The sequence below is a fragment of the Pagrus pagrus genome, assembly GCF_965226575.1.
Source record: "Pagrus pagrus genome assembly, chromosome: 3".
Taxonomy (NCBI): domain Eukaryota; kingdom Metazoa; phylum Chordata; class Actinopteri; order Spariformes; family Sparidae; genus Pagrus; species Pagrus pagrus.
Genome location: NC_140187.1, coordinates 21,778,402 through 21,797,187, shown reverse-complemented (window position 1 = coordinate 21,797,187; position 18,786 = coordinate 21,778,402). Strand labels below are relative to the sequence as shown.

Here is an 18,786-nt window from a genome sequence, read left to right as displayed (position 1 = left end):
TTATTGCTGTAGAAAACAGGTCCTGACAAATAGACATTGAACCACCACCACAAAGTTGCAAACTCACCCTTGTGTGGCCAAGGATTTTTATCTTTTATATAAGAAGATACCACATGTTTAAGGCTGAGGTAGAAGATCATGTCTGTGAAATGATGCGCAGTGTGTCCATAATAAGTCCATCTGATGTGACGCTTTGTTAAATCTTATTATTTCAGGCAGCATCATATAGCTTCAGATTCAGTGTATTAGAGCTGCAATAATTAGTTGATGAAAGGAGATCTATTATATTTTTTCATTTATTTTCACTTTACTTCATTGTTTGATTAAAAAGTAGGTTCTTGTGAATGTAAAAGAACTTGAAAGTTAAAAAGGTCCAACAGAAGCTCCTGAAATGCCTCGTCAGAGTCAGACATTTGCATAATTTATTCCTAGCGGCTAGTTTGGCATGTAAGAATTGAATTAGCACAGCTGCTCTCTTGTTGTCTTGTTGTTACCAGTGCTGGCTCAGGTATGTGTGAGCTGACCAATCAGAGGACACTGGGTATTCAGGAAGGGGGCCTTAAAGAGACAGGAGCTTAAACAGAGCTTTTCAGACAGAGGGGGAAAACAGTGCTGCAGCGCTGGACAGTTTGAGAAAACTGATGTGTTTTTATATGAATCTTTTAATCTATCAGTTGATGGAAAAACCTATTTGGGGATGTCACCTTGGGCTCTGGGCCCAAGGTGACAAGCATTTTCTAAATCTTTTTATTTTTTTGACATTTTATAGACCAAAAGATTAATCAGATAATCATGAAAATAATCAGCAAATTAATCAGCAGTGAAAATAATCGCCATTTGCAGTCCAACAGTATATATTTGATATATATCATACTAACAAAATGTTGCAATGTTAAGAAGTTTTATGTGCAAACCCATGGTTAAATGGTTGAATTGTAGACCCCATCGCATGTGATCCTGCTTAAAACTTGTGTGCGATATATTGACAGCACTGTTTGTCCTACTTAACAGAGAGATAACCCACGGCTGGGTCAAACTTCACTCAAACATACCAACACAGTCATCCCAACACTTCGAATAGAGCTAAAACGATGGTCTTGAATGTTGTATTTGTTTTCAACCTCTTTGCAACCATGGTGACCGAGGGAGTAAACGAAGGGAAGCTTGCCCGGCGGACAAGCAGAAGAGGGTCTTGGGTGTTTGTTTGTGTGCTTGTTAAGTGGACCTATGTGTTCGTGCGCATGTGTGTTTTTGGGTCCTGCCTTCTCCATTGGCCATTGTCAAAAGAGTACAAAGCTGTCTTGGTCAATGATTTCTCCTCCTACACATACGCCTTATGATTTGCCTGACGCGACAGGAACACAGCTTTCCCAACCAATGAGCTTTGGGCCCAGAGGGGTCCTGCCCCAGGACCAAAATAGCACAGTAAATACACTGCGTTCACTATGAGAACTGGAGCTGGCCCACTGTTGACTGCTTTGTGTACAAACAAGGGATGCTTGTCAGCCAGGCACTGCTGAACCACGGTGGTCTGTGTTCTCCTCTGTTGTGATAGGCACAACTAGCTGAGTGGCACTTTGATACCAGTGTTTGTGTCTCTGTATTCAGGGATACAGGATGGCAGGCATATAATACATATTGGGATGGAAGAAATGCCTGAGACGGAGTAAAATTAACATGGCAATACTCCTCACCAAAACCACAACTCATATCACACACAGAGGATGCATCGAGCAAACAACTGCACGTAATGGACATGAGCATTTGGCCTTGACAGTATGTTTGCGTGGACATACTGTATGTGTGACAAATTGAGGCGGATGCAGATTGATTTGCTGATTGATTTTAAAGCTGGTCACTCTGTATTGTGTTTAATGAGTTAAGCTCACAGTACGTTTAAATAAGGACAGATTACATCAGTGATAAATCCACTTTTCATGGTCAAAAACAGTAGAAGCCACTTCTTAAAGAGGTTAACAGCTAACAAGCAACCTTTTTAAATTATTTTATCTTAATTATTTCTCCTTATTTTGGACCCATACTGTACATGCACAACATTTCCAAATGTTTGGGAGTGAAAATATTCTTCTATTATGCATGATATCACCACAAGGAGGCTCCTTTAATGGGTCTGTCAGCAAGTAGTTGTCTTCATGTCTCTTAAGTCTGTTGTCTGTCTGCTGTTGGAGAAATGTCTCTGTGTGTATCTCTTTGATAGAGATTGTCGAGACACTAATCTGTGTTTGTTTGTCTGTTTTTGCTTGTGCACACATAAAAATGAGTGTATAAGGCTGACGAAGAGGAGAGGGTGGAGTGATTCACAAAGTGACTACTGTTTCTTGTGAACAACAACTGTCATAGGAAGTTTAATTTTAAATTGAACTCACTAGCCTGTCTGCTCACTAGAGTCCTGCAGCCCGGCTTTAGATACAAAGTATAGTTTTTGAAAAGTACTTCTCATCATTAGTTGTCAAAAGGATCATCGCAATATGCTTTTGTTCTTGTTCTAATATACAGCGACAAACCTAGTTAATGAGTAAGGTTGGGAATGTTACTTTTAAAAATGTATTCCGATTCAGCTACTAATTATGTATTAAAAAAAATTAGTTAGTGATGTAATCTAAGTATCACTATCAAAGTAATGTAACTTGATTTACTTTCAGTTACTTCTGGGTAACTTCAGCACCGAACGTAAACAAATAATGACCAGAGAAAATAAATATCAATCGGATGGCTTAATCGGATGGCTTAATCTTAATAACGAATAATAAAATCATTCTTTATTTAAAAGTGTAACCCTGTTAATTACCCCCTTTTTACCGAATGTATCTGTAATCTAATTACATCATTTTTTCTGTTACTTTGCCGAAATACAGTTCCTGTTTTTGTTTTGTTTTCTGTGAAAAAAAAAATGACGATGATTACGTAATCTGTTACATGTACTCCCCAAGCTTGTTCATCTCAGTGATTCATGACATTTCATCCAGTGATGTATCCATCCGGGATATTCTGTATTATTTTATTCATTTAAGTTACAAAAATGTGTGCAAATGTTCTAAAAGCGCCTATAATAACTAATCAGTAGTGTCTCAGCGGCTTCTCCAAAATGTGTTAAGATCCATTTGAGTCAGTCATGAGCTGTCTGCTATGATTCAGCGCTCTGTGGTCGCTTCACCTGTGCATGTTTTTCAAAATGCATCCAGTTTGGGATTTTTGTTTGCCTAATTCCTACACCCATTAAATAACCTCTTAAGAATGCGGTGACTTAAGAGGTTATAACTTTCAGTAAATGTTACCACTGTAGTGTTATGGAATGATGATGTATGTATGTGTAATAAATGGACACGTTATCTATGACAATAAATATGATGTTGTTTCCTGTCCTTATGATTGTGTATAGTAGAACTGCAATGACTCATTCAGTCAACTATTTTAATAATAATGAACCATTCAGTCATTTTTCAAGCAAAAATGTCAAATCTTTGGTGGCTCCTGCTTCTCACATCTAAGGATTTGCTGCTTTTCTTCTCCATTTAGGACAGTAAATGAAGAGTCTTTGGGTTTGGGGCAATGTTTTGACATGTTACGGACTAAATGATCAATCCTGAAAATAACTGACAGATTAATTGACAGTGAAAATAATAGTTAGTTATAGCTTTAGTGTATACTATAATCTAGTTATCTGTTGTGTTGAAATCTAAGCATACAGGTTTGCGTGCAACAGGGTGACAGTGTGTGGGAGTGCATTTAAAGAAGTAAATGTGCTGATTCACCGCCACATAACTAAAAACACAGTGACATTGCAGGGGAAAAAAGGAATTGCTTCCAGGGCTTATCGGTGTTTAAGCACGCACACGTGTAGGTGTTGCTGTATGTAAATGCTCCACACTGCTTTAGGACTGAAGGAGGAGTTCCACATTAGAGCAAAAGAGAGCGAGAGGGAGACGGGTCTACTGGACACAGGGCTCTCGTTGTTGTTACCCCAGACTGGGGCATTCAGGCTAATTTGGGGGAAGAGGAGGAGAGTGGGAGGAGGAGCGGCGGGAGGAGGAGGAATAGGAAGCTGAACTGGTGGCTAGAGCAAGGGAGGTAGGTGACTAATAGTGAGTGTCACTCAGCTTACTGTAACAGTGGAAGGAGGAGTGGCGTCACAGCCGGTGAACCGGCACATGAAGGCAGTCGTTGGTCGGGTCTGGCCAGTAAACTGTCTCTGTCAGTGAGCGTGTTGTAAACACGTGGAGAAGCAGATTTCTCTTGGATACACTATGTTGTCTCTGGGATAGTTGGAGAGTTACTGGTAAGAATCTTGAATTCAGACATGCTACACTACATGCATCGTATCAGTGTTACTCACTGCCTGGCTGTTGGATATGACGCTGTCAATCTGAGCTCACTTGCGGCTCTTCAAGTAGATGCCATTGTAGCAACAGAGGCAGCATTGGTTAAATACAGGCAACAGTGACCTTTTTGTTAAATACTACTTTTTGACCTTTTCAAAAACAGAAACAGGATCTAGTCTAGACTCATCACTGCATTGTTTAGCAATGTAATGTTTGTTTTTTTACGTGTGGAGGCAAAATGTCCGGTGATTGATGGTACTTATTGTGTGTGAGACAATGAAAGTGTCTACATGAAATACAACAGTTCTCTAATGTTTGCTTGTGTGCCAAAATGCATCAATTTAAGAAGTAATTATGGAAAACTGAGCTGTTTTTGGAGATCTTTTGTAACTTAGTAGTGCTTCTATCAGCTGCTAGCACTACACCTGTCACAACAAGTTTACTGTATTGATCCGAGTGTGCATATCTGCACGTGCAAATGTTACTGTTAGTACATGTCCTGTAAGTGACTTGTATGTGCACCACATGGCCTTCTATGTGTCTAACCAGTCTGGTTAGACATGGAATGGACCTACTGACTCCTGATTGGGCCACATTTACTTTATTTTAGGATGTGTGTGCATGATTAGGTGACTAGTCGATAAAACGTTGCCACCCTCACTAGTCGGCACCAGAAATACTTGTTGGTTATTATTATTATTTTCAGTGATAGAATGTAACTAAGTTCATTTACTCAAGTACTACACTTTGCTACAACATTTTGAGTTACTTGTACTTGAGTATTTCCATTTTTGCCAGACAATTACTTATATCAGATACTTAAGTGCTATTTGTAAATACCCACAAATAAATGACCTATTTACATAAATGTCATGTCTTTGTTCACTAATGTTAACAACACTGGTTATGGATTAAATTCTGACAAGTTTTCAATGTTTTCTTACTTTTAGGCGAGTCAACAACTTAACATAAGTTGTTATGACTGCCCTATATTTTAAAACATTCAAGTATTGTCTGAGATGTGGCTGTCGAAATCAAAACATTACAAGGCAAAGATTTACGCCTCGGTCAGTCCAAGAAACGGTGGTATGACAAACAGCTTTTGTTCTTTCCCTGGGTTTCCTGCAGAGGAAGTTGCTTCACCGCTGACAAAACTAGGAGTTGTGAAAACTGATGGAAGGAAAGGGGAAGTGGTGCATAGTGGTTATAATTGATGATGGCTGGTTGAATGTCTCTCCTGAATCTCATTGTGTTGTACTTTGATTAGATATCACTGAAAGTTGCTGATAGCCTATTGTTGTCCCTAGTTTCACATCACTCACTTCTCTATGATCTGTGGAGCAAGTGAAGTTTACTCAATTGTATTTATTTAGCAATCAGTTACAACAAAATTATCTTGTTGCACTTTTCACTGAGAGACCATACTCTTGTCTAATTTACAAAAACCCAACATTCAAGAGTTTGGCTGGAGTGGCGAGTGAAAACTGCCTTTTATCAGACAGAAATCTTGGAGCAGACCCGGGCTTTAGGTGGGCGGCTACCACTCTCGTCAGTACAGGCGCAGCAGCATTCTGGTCAAGCTGGAGAGTCTTATTGGGCAGCCTGATAGAAGGGAATTGCATTAATCCAACCTGGAAGTAACAAAAGTTTGGACTGATTTTTCTGCATCTTTTGGAGACAGGATGTGTTACACAGGTGAAAGAAGGCAGTCCTTGAAATTAGTTTTAAGAGTTAAAGGACACATCCAGCACAGTGACCTGAGTTGACAGATTCACTCTGTCTGGACAAGGGTCTCTCTTGGTCAGCTATATATAGATTGTGTTTGGAAGGTGTCAGGCATTGTGATTCACACACAATGTTGATGAGTTGTGGTGATTCATTCAGATGACCTTCAGAAAGTTGGTTGCTGAGCAGAAACTTTTCTCATGTTGATGGTAATTCATGTCAGAGGGTTTTTATAGATACAGTGTGCCTGTAATTCATGCCTGAGAATGACACTGCAGTTTCTCTTCACCTTAAATTTACTGATAATCTGAAAACACAGATAGCTTCAGAGCAGATGTCGTAAGGGCTGTGTGATATTGGAAAATACAGAAATCTTCACAAGATAACTTAAAATGCTCAATAGAGGCTATGCACGTGATGTCACAGTAGGCAGAAGTCACCGTGGTTACAACCACTTAGTGGCAGGAAGACTAACGATTGATAACATTGTTAATATTTATCGTTTGGCTTGAATGCAGCAAAATAACAAATAACAAATCTAAAAAGTGAAAGAGCTAATTTAATTTGCCTTACTTGACATTGTACGTCCTGCGATGTGACTGTCATGCATGTGGACATCGCAGTGTCAGTGCTGCAATGTCATATTGTGCAGTCCTAGTTCTCATGCATCCTACCCTTCACCTCGACCATGCTAAAATTCATAACAAAAGGAAAAGGGCGCTGTGTTATGATCTCTGTAATTGAATTAGTTGGTTGGTATTTGTATTACAAAAAACCCTCAACAAAAGTACTCTTGAACTAAAGTAACTTTACTTCTTTACACTCCAAACTCTTGTCATTTGAAAACTGTGTTAAAACATCTAGAAACTTGCTAACTTGATGGCGAAGAACCAGCTACAGTGATTTACTGTATGAAAAAAAAACAACTGAACTGAACAACTGAATCAAAGGTGCCCTCTGCAACAGAATCACAGAATAATGCCTGAAACCATTGACAATTTTGTCTCTTCACGCCACTGACTGCGTATTTACACCCAGGTCTAACATGGTCTGCTGCCTCCTTTACTTCCGCCGTGGAAATTCTCTTTTCTGAGTTCTTCAGTGTGTGTTGCACACCTGCTGCTTCGCCCTCTTGAACACTCCACTGCCTGCTCTGTTGCCTCTCCACACGTCAGTCACAGTCACATATTTAATGTTGCTGCCATTCATTCCATTTGTTCATCTGTGCTGTGTTACATTTTATAACCAATCATATTTTTCTTTGTCTTTCTTTGTTTTTGTCTGTTTCTCCATCGCCTTTCTTTATTTCTCTCTGCCCCATGACCTCCACCTTGCAGATTGCCATCCACTTTCTCCAGCATCCAGACATGTAGTCAGCAGCATAAGCAGAGCGTATTCCTCCTTGTGAACTCCTTGTGTTTTCCTCTAAATCAGGTAACTGAAAATCTGTTATATATGTCTGTCTCTTTCTTAAAAGTCCATCTATGTGTGTTGTTGGTAAAAAATCCACTTATTCAGTGACTGTGGAGCTTTTCCTGCATTAACACAGCATCCAATGAAATGACTTAAATAAAAATGAGATCTACTCTGGTGTGACCCTGTATCCTGTAACAAAAACTGTAGTATCTGTTGTGATTGGTGCAGATGTGAGCTGGTAACAGGAAGGTTTTTAATACCAGTCCTGACTGTTTGAAAATGATCTGACTGTCTGTCCAGAATAGTTCAGTGTGTTCTGTCCCTAAGAGATACAGCTGTTTGTGTGTGTGTTGCAGCAAACAGGAAGGGGTCTGGGCCCCATACCTGCCATGCAAGCCACAGTCACATAATCCCATCAGCCTTACTCATCGAGTGTGTGTTGGCAATGGTTTAGGAATATTGATACTGTAGGTCTGTTTACATGTTATGAAAGAGCGTGTTCAAAAGCCATAGATGCAGTAATGCATGTGCACACTTTATAATGTATGTACATTGTTTATGTGCATGTTGACCCCTCTCACTCGCCTGTAAATACACATACACGTACATAAAACAAAAAAAGAAAGAAACACAGCACAGCTCAGGGGAACAGGGTGTTCCTGAAAAGGAGAACAGAGAGCAGGGGGGGTTATTTTAGTCATTAGAGCAGGCAGACAGATAGCTTAATGCGGAAAGGGCGTGTGTGTGTGTTTGTGTGAGTGCGCATGTGTTGTTGCAGTGATGGAAAGGCTGGTGAAGTGCACAGTAGAGTGTCACATTTGGAACCTTCATCATGATATTGTCAGGAAGTTGGACAAAGCAGTTAAGACCTCAAACCTTTCACCAAAAGTTAGCAGTGGTTGCACAAAGACTACAAAAGGATTTTACTGAACCAAGAATGACTTAAACGGAGTTATCCCTTTCATATGTGAGTGTTTCTTGAACACTGTTTCTAATGTGTCCTGGTTTCCTGGTTAAACTCGTTTGTGTGACCTTGAAGGATTTCTTTCTCCTCTAACTCACTGTGCAGAACTGTTGTACTTCTAAAACAGGAATAAAATGTATTTTTGTTTCTCATGTGTCTGTAAATTGTCTTCGAGTTTTGTTAAGCAGCTGTGGCTGCAAACGCGTGGATGCACACGTGCTTTGTTGTGAGCGAGCATCGAGATGTGTGTGTGTGTTCGTGTGCACACTTTCTTGGCATCGCACAGTCAATTCCAAAAATAAACGCTCCACAAATTAACACCATGTCTCTGAGCACAGGTGCCATTGCCCCACACTGCCCCCATGTGTGTGTGTGTGTGTGTGTTTGTGTGTGTTTGTTAGATGTGTATGTTACACTTTGCACATTTATATCTAAGGCTGTCATCACAATGTGCCCAGAATGTTTAATGCTATCTGTTTTTTGCACACCTCTCTGTATGGTGTGCTTAGAGGTCGCATGTATGATTGTGACTAATCTGTGGCACAATCCATAGTTGACCTCTGACCCCAGCTTCCTCCGCTCTGCATCCTCCCACTGGCTGTCAGTGTTTGAAGTGAAGGCGCTGTGACATCACAGCGCTGGACACACAATGGCCACTGTGTGCTCATACTGCGTCACAGATGCCTGCCTACCCCAGTGGATGCCAGGCAATGGGAAGAGCCATGTGGGAGATCATGCTGCCTGGTAGCAGTGTGTCACCATATGATATCAGGAAGTGATATCCTGACAGTGTGTGTGTTACAGGATGTATATATTATGTACCATGGGTTAGTCACTGTTGGAAGCTATATGATACATAGTTAGCATGAGTTGTAAAGTTAGGTAATGTTATGTAAACATTGCAGCCGCTACATCATAAGCAGTTCACTTTTGCAAAACTGTTGGACTGTGATCGTAGCTTTCATATATTCTTAACCAAAACTGATGAATTTGAAACCTCTTTATACTTATACATATCTATAAATAGTAGATTCAAACCTGTATCAGATAGGTTTTATGTGTTGTTTATGTCTCAGTGCTGATTAAGACCCGGTATTGTTTAAAAAGTTACAATACCAGCACCGATACCAGTAACCTTAAAGGCGCTATATGTAAGAATTTTAAAAAATATGAACAGAATCTTAAGCAATAACAGTTTTGACATTATGAAGTCCATGTGTCATATTGCAGAGATATGGACTGAAGTTAGCTGGCTAACCAGCTAGCTCTGTCCAGGTACAAAGCTCACATGCTAGCTGTATAAGCACCAACACTCCCCAGGTGTTTTTGTTCTGAGTATGAATTTGACAGGGGGCTAATTCTTAGCTTTCTTGGCTGTGAGCAATACCATACAAATAGTAATTTTCTTCGAGATCATGGTACAAAAAAAATCGAATACAGGTGTTGTTTGACTGGAAAAGTTTTCAGTACTACTTGATGCTGGATACCCTAAAGGTATCAAGTACTGATACCCAGTGCTGATGTTGTGTTATGGACTAGTAGTTTTATTTATGTATTTAATACAAAAATAATTTTCTTCATTAAAGAGGCTCTATGTAGCATTTTGTGGCCAATTGTATTAATCACTTTTCGTTTGGCCGTATGTGAGCGGATTGTAATGGCACGTTAAATATGAGACTTTCTCTGTCTCTCTTTCCTGTCTATACCAGCCTGCAGGTGATTTGTTTAAGTTGTTTAATGCTGCTGGACTGTGGATTTCTTTGTGAATGACTCGTGTTGGATTTTCCGTGACAGTCCAAAGGATGTGACTTCATGCACGTTCTTCAGTGCTGAGTGACAGTCGCTGAGGTTAATTTAGAAATGGAATCTGCTAACATAAATGTTCAACCGGCTGCCAGCACAACACAGACGGGCCTATCTGTCGACCCCTCTAAGCACATAGCCCACGTCCTCCTCTGGCAGGAATTTCTACTTTGCCGATTGAGTTTGGAGATGTAATAACTGCATTTGTCAGACTCTATATATAAACTGTGCAGCATAACAGTGCCGTGTGTGTGTGTGTGTGTGTGTGTGAACACACTTGTTTGTTTGTCACTGTGAATGAGCACCTTGAAAGAGACAACCAACAGTAGTTCTGAAAGTTGCTCCGACAGCATCTGTGGTTGTGACCCTGCTGTGATTAGTGCTTGATGTTTATGATATAGGTGCGTTTTGGGTTCCTTGGAGTCAGCTGGTCCTTGAGTCCAAGTTCTACATGTTTGTATTGTAATGTGTCTGTTTCATTGCACTTCTCTGCATGGGTGTGTGTTTTTCATGTGGGCCATCCAATGGGCACAAAGCGGGCAGTGTGTGCCCCCTCGGGTGCTGAAATGTACACTTCGGACAACAGGCGGCTTCAGTCCTCAATAGGAGCTGCCCTTCTTATTGTACCTCATGCACAATGAGCTTTTCTCTCGCTCTCTGTCTTTCTCTCTGTGTCTTTCTCTCTTTATGACCATATACAGACAGTGTTTCTGATGAGAGACTGGAAGAATTGGATTCTGATTGGTCGTTTAGAGCCGGTCACTGTTTCTCTGTATCTAGTTGTATCACATCAGCAGACACATCAGAATAGAGTAGACACCTGGGCCATGGTAGGTTTCAACACACCTTTGTGGGTCCAAACGAGCTCAGTCATCTTGATCACAAGTCATTGCAGGAGGGGAACTACCAGTCTTGGGACTCCCCACTGAGTGCGTGCATGTATGTTTGTGACTGTGTATATGCGTGCAAAAAAGAGGAGGAGGTGTTGTGAAGGGTTTATGGGTGTTCCCCATGGTTCTTCTGCTCACATGATCACCCAAGAACAACAAGACCACATGACTCCCACAAGATCTCTCCAGCATTATCAAGGAAGTACCTCATTATTCAGAGTTGGGCTGAGAGCATTACTGCTAACTTCCTTCATTCAGTGTCCTCTTTCAACCATGAGAACAGATATAACACCACTTAATGGATAAAGTCAGACCTTAACAGAGAGTGTATATAGATGTTGGAGCCTGGAGATGCAGTTTGTTTTGCTGTGGTTTGGGCAACACAATCATATCTCATTGGTGTTCTCATTTAGAACTAAATTACATTGTTTATCTCAGCTTCTGTGACCAACTTAATTATGTCCTTTTAGTCCTCACCTTACATGACTTAAGAAGTGAAATCCTTGAAAAACTGCAGGTTTATGCAGTTGTGGGATGTGTTACTTCTATATTTTATAGCTCGAAGGTGAATTTAACCTTGAAATGTAACAGAGCAAAACTTTTGCACTCCAGTGGATCAAAAGGTGCGTAGCAGAAGACCAAAGGCCGGCAGAATCAGAACAATTGTAGGCACACAGTGACTTTATTGGTCCAGGTGTGATTGATAGTATTTTAAGTGACGTCAGCCTGTAGTGTGACCTGATTGGTCCACGTGGGTCAACCAACTTATTTAAGATTGTCTCTCCTATTGTCCTGTAAAAAAGCCTGATGAAGGTCTTACTACCGCAATGTTGTCATTAAAATGTGTTCCTCAAGTGAGGTGAACAGTGTGCAGGAGTTTTGTTGTTATGATCAGTCAAATGTTGAAACAGAGTTATGTGTGTGTGATTTCAGGAATGGATCTTGGATCAATTCACAAAGACAAAGAGACAATTCATGGATAGCGTTAGTATTTAGATTAACTAATTGACAGAATGGTTTATTAGTTTATCTTTTTTAAGGTATTATCCGATATAATAACAAAAAATGTCCACTTTATTTTTCACAGGCAATGTTCTTAATTGTTTATTGTTATAGTTATAACAAAAACCTTCATTTATACTGCACTTTTCAATCAAAGGTACAAAGGCCGTTTCAAGAAAAAATAACATGTCAGAGCTGAATATGAGAGCAAAATAAAGTCAAACAAAAAACAGTCAGTCATCAAATAAAATAAGAGTAAAGAGAATGCCTTTGTATAAAAATTGTTTAAAAGACTTCACCTAACAGATAAAATGCAATCATACTGCAAACCCTGTCAATATTCACTTATAAGAATATGTTTTTAAGAGGGATTTAGAAGAGGATGAGGAACCCGCCAGTCGGATCACTTTGGGGAGGTTGCAATACCATAGGGCAGAAAAGTCCTGCTTACCCTTGGTAATACAATACATTCAAGGGTAACCATCATTAATAAATGGTAAATGTATAGTTAATCAAACTTAAGTTAATAGTTATTTCACTTTTAATAAACGATTAAATGCTTCATAAACTGATGGAACTGATGTTTATTAACACTACGTCAGTGGTTAATAAACACTGTGTAGTTAATCTATAAACATTATTTGTATGACCTTTATAAAATGATGTTATAAACGCTTAATAATTGGCAACTAAAGTTTATTTAACTATAAACATACCATTTATTATTGATGGTTATTATAGTGTTACCCATCAGGGTATAGGGACATGAAAAGCCATCTGGTCTGTTTTTCATACATTTATGTACAATAAAGACGTCACATGAGCACCACTGCACCATTCAAACAGCCTGATTCACTCTGGTAGCCTCATACTGTCCAGACAGAAAGAGATACTGTAGCAGCGGGTGCTCAAAGGCAAATACACTTGGTAAACAAGATTAGGAGTCTTACAACCTGTCTTTGAACAAGTTGTAAAAAGACTGTGTGCCTTTTGATTCAGGAGGAACGTAGAGTGCATGACAGTGAAGGACACAGCTGGCCCAGCAGTGCATCAAGATAAAGATTTGAGGCATACCTGTACAGTAAGTGGATGTTGAAAACGTGCTTGTTTGCCGTCTTACTCGTAAGATGAGAATCTGTTTCATCTCTGTGCTGATCATGATAGGTCCATCATGTATTTAGCAAAGCTTAAATGGACATCGTAGTGTCATAATTAGCACGAACAGAGGTTTTCTTTTGTGATTGTTATCTTGAAATGAGAATGCCCAAACTGCAGTTGAGAAACCATGTCACTTCAAAGAAACACTAAACAAAACTAACACATGAGTATAGCGTAAAGAGCACCTAACCGCAAAGACGATACAGCTCAGTTCACATGTAAAAAAAGTGCATCACAACATAGCACACTTCCCCTTCTCCTCTCACATGTCTCTTCCTATCACTTATACAGTAAACCCATTAACAATTACCCCTTGAATCAGGCTTCTGTACAGAAAGGCTCCATCAGCTGAGGTAGAAGTGTTCACACTGCAGCAACTCTTGAAAGCCTCTCTTACTGTTTAGGAATCCCTGCAGACCTGTGATAGAGAGGATTACTTTTTGCAGCGATCTTGTGAAACTTGACTTGCAATTCTTTTAATTTCCACCATTTAATTTCTCTGTTGTTCTTTTTTCTTTTTTTAAAATATTTTATTTCTGACTTTTACAGAGAAAAATAGAAACAGAACATTGAAGCGGGTAGTAAACAAGAATAATGCCCATTTCCTGCACTCTTCTTCGTGGGTTTCTGTGGTCATCCATTAATGCAGTTGCTTTGTGCTTTGAAAAACAGAAATGCAGTTGAAAATATATACAAACTGTAAATTCAAGTCAATGAGGTGTCGTGTGTGTGAACGGTTGCCATATCTGTTTATACCTACTTGCTTCCCTGACATCTCATAATGAATTTTCTTCTCCCTTTCTCCTAAATAAAGTAAGAGAGAATTATGTACGCTAGGATTCAAAACGAGGGGATAACTCACCTCGTTTGTCTCCCTTCCTGTCTCCTCCACAGCTTCCTCTACCTCTCGGGCTGGACTGCGCTGCACTGACGTCGGCTCGCCCTCCCCTGCCCCCTCGCCCCCCAGCAATGGCCTCACGCATCGGGCTGCGGATGCAGGTACAACTACCCTCCTTTACTCAATATGCAGTTCATGCCGAGACATTCATTAGTGATAGATATCAAAGCGTGTCTGTATTGTTGTTGATGTTGAAGTGGATACTGAAGGTCAGTGTCAGAGCAGTTTGGGTGTGGCTCTTATTTAATGGCATCTACATGTAGCAACCATTTTTCCACTGATAAACCTGGCCTTGCTATTTGGCACTTGTGTTTACTGTACATACTTTTCTTACAGGGTGATTTTATAGATGTGCGTCACCATTTGTGATCTGTTAACGAGCTGCCAGCTGTTCATTTCCACTCTCGAAAAAGCAGAAAGCCAAAAGCAGCATCGCCCATCACAGCTAGTTTATAGGTCAGAATGCTTGAATGAACATTCCAGTGATGTGTCTTTGTTTGTGCGTCCAGCTGATGCGAGACCAGCTGCAGCAAGAGGAGCAGCGTGAGAGGCAGCAGCAGCTACAGCAGCAGCAGAATGCGGCCCTGCAGTACATGCAGCAGCGCATGGCTGTGCCACCTGCACCCACCCCGGCCATCAGCACCCCACAGCATTACCAAAGCATGCAGGTCCCTGTGGAGGTTCTCAAGGTCAGTAGGGCTGCAACAGATTACCGTGTTCATGATCAATTAATGTCGTTTTCTTATCAAATCAATTGCTCGTTTATCCAGTAAAACGTCAGATAATGTCCAGGTCAGTGTGCCAAAACAATCTGAGCTTTTGATTATGAGTGACAGATAATCTGAAGATTGGAGACGGCCTATTTAGGAGTATTTTGGCATGAAAGGAAAAATAACTTGGAGAAGATGTGGTTTGATCCTTTGTTCAATGAACCAGAATCTCTCCATCCTTCTGCAAGTTCTCTTTTTTTAGACTTGGATCATGCAGCCTGTGGGAATAAAATAAAGCCTTAAGTAATAAATCTGTGACTCACTTCCGGTCAAAAAGACAGAAGTGCTAAGCAGATCTCAAAGAATAGACTTGGCGAAAGAGAGATGTGGTTTGAAGAGGACAGGGGGCTGAGAAGGAGCAGCAGGATCGTCAGTTCTACACCAGGCCTCTCTCAGCAGCACTGCCACAACGCGGGAAATCAGGGATCAGATCTTAAAAAACTCAGAGAGAGAAAAATGCAGTGGAGCAGCAAGCAGGTGGGGAGACAGAAGAGGAGGAGGAGGACAGGCAGATAAGAGAGGTTTGACATGTATTGCGATAGGACAGACAGGAGCGATGTAGATAGTCTGAGTCGGACAGGGACAGATAATGCCTGAGTGACATTTTGCCTGATTCCTAAAATGCCTGCGTGTGTCCTTATCTTTGATGCTGTGTGTTTGTGTGTGGTTTGTGCAACACGTCGTGTGCGTGTTTGTGTTGCTTTATGGTATTTCGACCTGTGAATCTGTACAGGTTGTATGCACTGTGAGGCAGTTTGCTGTATCAGTTTACTCTGGGTGCATGCATGTGTGTGTGTGGGTGTTTAGAGCTGTCATACCTCCTGCACTGTGTTTGTTTGGACTTCATCTGTGCTGACAGAACCCAATAGCTCACACAGTTGTGACTGAGTTAGTTGTACCCCTTGCTCATGAGACCCAGGCACATTGGAAGTTGACAGACCACCATGTGTATTAATCCAGAGTGTCAGGATTTGCTATAAAAGACATGTGAACACAAAGTAGCATGATGTTGTAAAAACATGTATTTATTGAAGAGTTTCTGGTTGGTTTCATATAATCCTGCTGTTGGATATAAAACAGAGAGGGGGGTTGGAGGGCTGAGGAGTTGAGTCTCTCTCTGGAGTAATGGGGAGCAGGCCTGCTCTCTACTGAGCTTTCCTCTTTGATGTGAAGGAATGAGGCCAGCCCGTTGCTCTATGTGGCCACACCAGAGGATTTAGTGTGGCTTTACTCCTGCAGGCATAACTACTGAATTAATGCTCCTGTGTCCTAACGCCATCACAGTGTTGTGGGACAGGGATAATGGGGTGTACGTCTGAAGCACAAACTGCATGTTCTGTGTTTTTAATGGCGGAGGCTGAGCTAATAAGCTGAAAGCTCATATAACACTACATAGTTATGTATTGATTAAAATTTAATTTTGATGATAACCCTGTGTGTTAGGGCATGGCTATTGAATTATTACTGATTTTTTTTTTCTGTTTTATTTAATGAATGTACTACAATGGAAATATTTGCAGTGACTAGATCACAGAAAACTCTGGTGTCTTTGCCGGCTTACAATTACAGCTGCACCCCTTAAAGCTAATGCAAGTGCATCTTTTACCTGAGGTAATATCAAGCATAAAGTTTTTTTTAGAGCCACACATGGCACCCTTTCCCCTTTAATTGCGAGGACATAAGAAGAAAAACTTTTCTCTTTTTTTGGCAAAAACATTACACAAAACACAATTATTTATGGTCATATTCTTGTTTGTTTCTGGCTCTGATGTAATTTTAATCTTTATGACTCATTAAGTTGTAATATTGCCGACACTTTCTATACAGCCCACTTCTATATTATATTATAATGGATTATGATCACACTTGTAATGCGCTTTGTAACCATTTTTATAAGCACACTTTATAAGTGTTATAGTATACCTAAAGTTATAAGCAATTATGATTTAAGAATACTTATATAATAATCATATCACACTTTAAAGCATTTTGAGATGACTCATAATGTCAAGTATCAATACTTCATTATTGCTAGTCACCCACTATTTTTGCAAGGATCATAGCATATTACTGTAGAATTGTCATAGTTGTAAAACATTATAATCATTTTATAACACATTATAATCACTATTATAATGTGTTATAATATGATGTGTGTAAGTTGTAAGTGCCCTTTGGGTGCTTTAAGTAAAGTAATGAAATCCCTGTGTTGTAGGCAGATGTAATACATTACAAGATGGTTTTAAATCAACATAAATGGTCATTGTTTGCTTTAAGTGAAAAAAAACAAGATCCAGTGGATACGAGAACACACAAAACTCTGAAAAATGTATTTTATTTGACAGATACTAACATACAATAAATGGATTACAGCTAATCCATTGTAATCCAGTATAATGTATTAGTAATCCATCATACTAGTGTTTATAATGCATTATAGACATAAGTGTAATTATGAGTTGTCATTATTGTTGTTAATCATGAATATTCATGAGTGCTTATAACTACAGCGCTATAGGTGCATTATAAGACACTACAAGTATGATCATAATGGATTATAATGCATGATAGACATTGGCTTCATAGAAAGTTACCCTTTGGGAATAACAGCAGCTTTTACTCCTTTTGTTTACTTTTAAATCGCAGAGTGTGGTTTAAACAACAGTGAATTACAACTGTAGAGCCTGTATATAATGTGTTTACACCAAAAATTTGTTGAAAGGTAACCAATGTGCAAAATTAATGATGGAACCAAATTGATGACATCCTTTTACCACCCCTGATCCAGGTACAGACCCACCTGGAGAATCCTACAGACTACCACATCCGTCAGTCTATGAAGCAACAGGTGAAAGAATACCTGTCCACCACCTATGCAACCAAACAGGTACCTTTCTGGATGCCTTTATGCTTTACTCTTCACCGTATATCTGTTATAGCTGTCTGTCTCTCATCAATACATGGCCTGTGTTTCTGTTTTTATGACAGTACATTTACTACTCAGTTTCTCTTTCTCTGTTCCTAGACGGTCCATGCAGCAGCAGGGCTCGTGCCGCCCTCTCCTCCCACAAACATGGGACCTACTGGGGGTTCAGCATCTGCCCCCCCACCCCTCCACTCCCCACACATGCGCCCTGAGCAGCTCATGTCTGGAAACAGCGCACCTAACAGCCCCATGGCCATGCTCAACATCGGCTCCAGCCACGAGAAAGAGGTAGGCGCCTGCAGGCATGTTCAGACAGGCACATGAACCCATTACATTAGTCCTTGATGTGTTATAAAGTACAGTTTACAAGAGGCAGATTGAACAAATAACCATAAAATATGACTTAATGACGTTCCCATATAAAATTATGAGGATTGAATATTGCCCCCATAGTGACATCTCCACATTTTATGAAAGCATCATAATGATTTAATTGGTCTTGGGTAAGCTTGGGCAGCATCTGTTGTAAACACGTTGGTGTTAATGTGTCCTGCGTACAGTAGGTGAGTGGATGAAGGCGTTGACTAACTTGCAATAACTGAGAGTGGCTATCATTGGAATTTAAATGATCCATTATGGCCTTGCCAGAGTAATTACAGCTTAACAAGTGACAGCAGAATGTAGGGCCCTTTGAACCATGTAGACTTTGACCAACCCTCCTCCTCCTCCTCCTCCTCCTCCTCCTCCTCCTCCTCTTTCTCTAATTCTCAACCTCACCTCTTTACGCTGTCTGAGAGAAAATACTCTTTCCAGTTAGCCTCCATGACATAGAAGTCATTTTTAACGTCTTCTCTTGAGTGAGACATGCACTTGCAGACGAGTTCACCAGGAGGC

The 18,786-nt window shown here is 40.2% G+C and overlaps 1 protein-coding gene across 9 annotated transcripts in view; it reads left to right on the top strand.

Annotated features, from left to right (window-relative positions):
- tfeb (transcription factor EB) overlaps positions 1 to 18,786 on the top strand; it is a 36,431-nt gene that overhangs the window by 7,482 nt on the left and 10,163 nt on the right. The window contains exons 2-8 of one of the 9 annotated variants that reach the window (XM_084347801.1): positions 7,104 to 7,235; positions 7,403 to 7,499; positions 13,140 to 13,221; positions 14,193 to 14,297; positions 14,706 to 14,885; positions 17,755 to 17,853; positions 17,992 to 18,180. In XM_084347801.1, coding sequence (XP_084203927.1) covers positions 13,156 to 13,221; positions 14,193 to 14,297; positions 14,706 to 14,885; positions 17,755 to 17,853; positions 17,992 to 18,180 — 639 coding nt within the window. In that variant the 5' untranslated portion in view covers positions 7,104 to 7,235; positions 7,403 to 7,499; positions 13,140 to 13,155. Of the gene's footprint in view, positions 1 to 4,070; positions 4,090 to 4,110; positions 4,298 to 7,103; positions 7,236 to 7,402; positions 7,500 to 8,306; positions 8,449 to 13,139; positions 13,222 to 14,192; positions 14,298 to 14,705; positions 14,886 to 17,754; positions 17,854 to 17,991; positions 18,181 to 18,786 lie in introns of those variants that run through there. The other 8 variants (XM_084347800.1, XM_084347799.1, XM_084347803.1 and 5 more) reach the window with 8 other exon arrangements.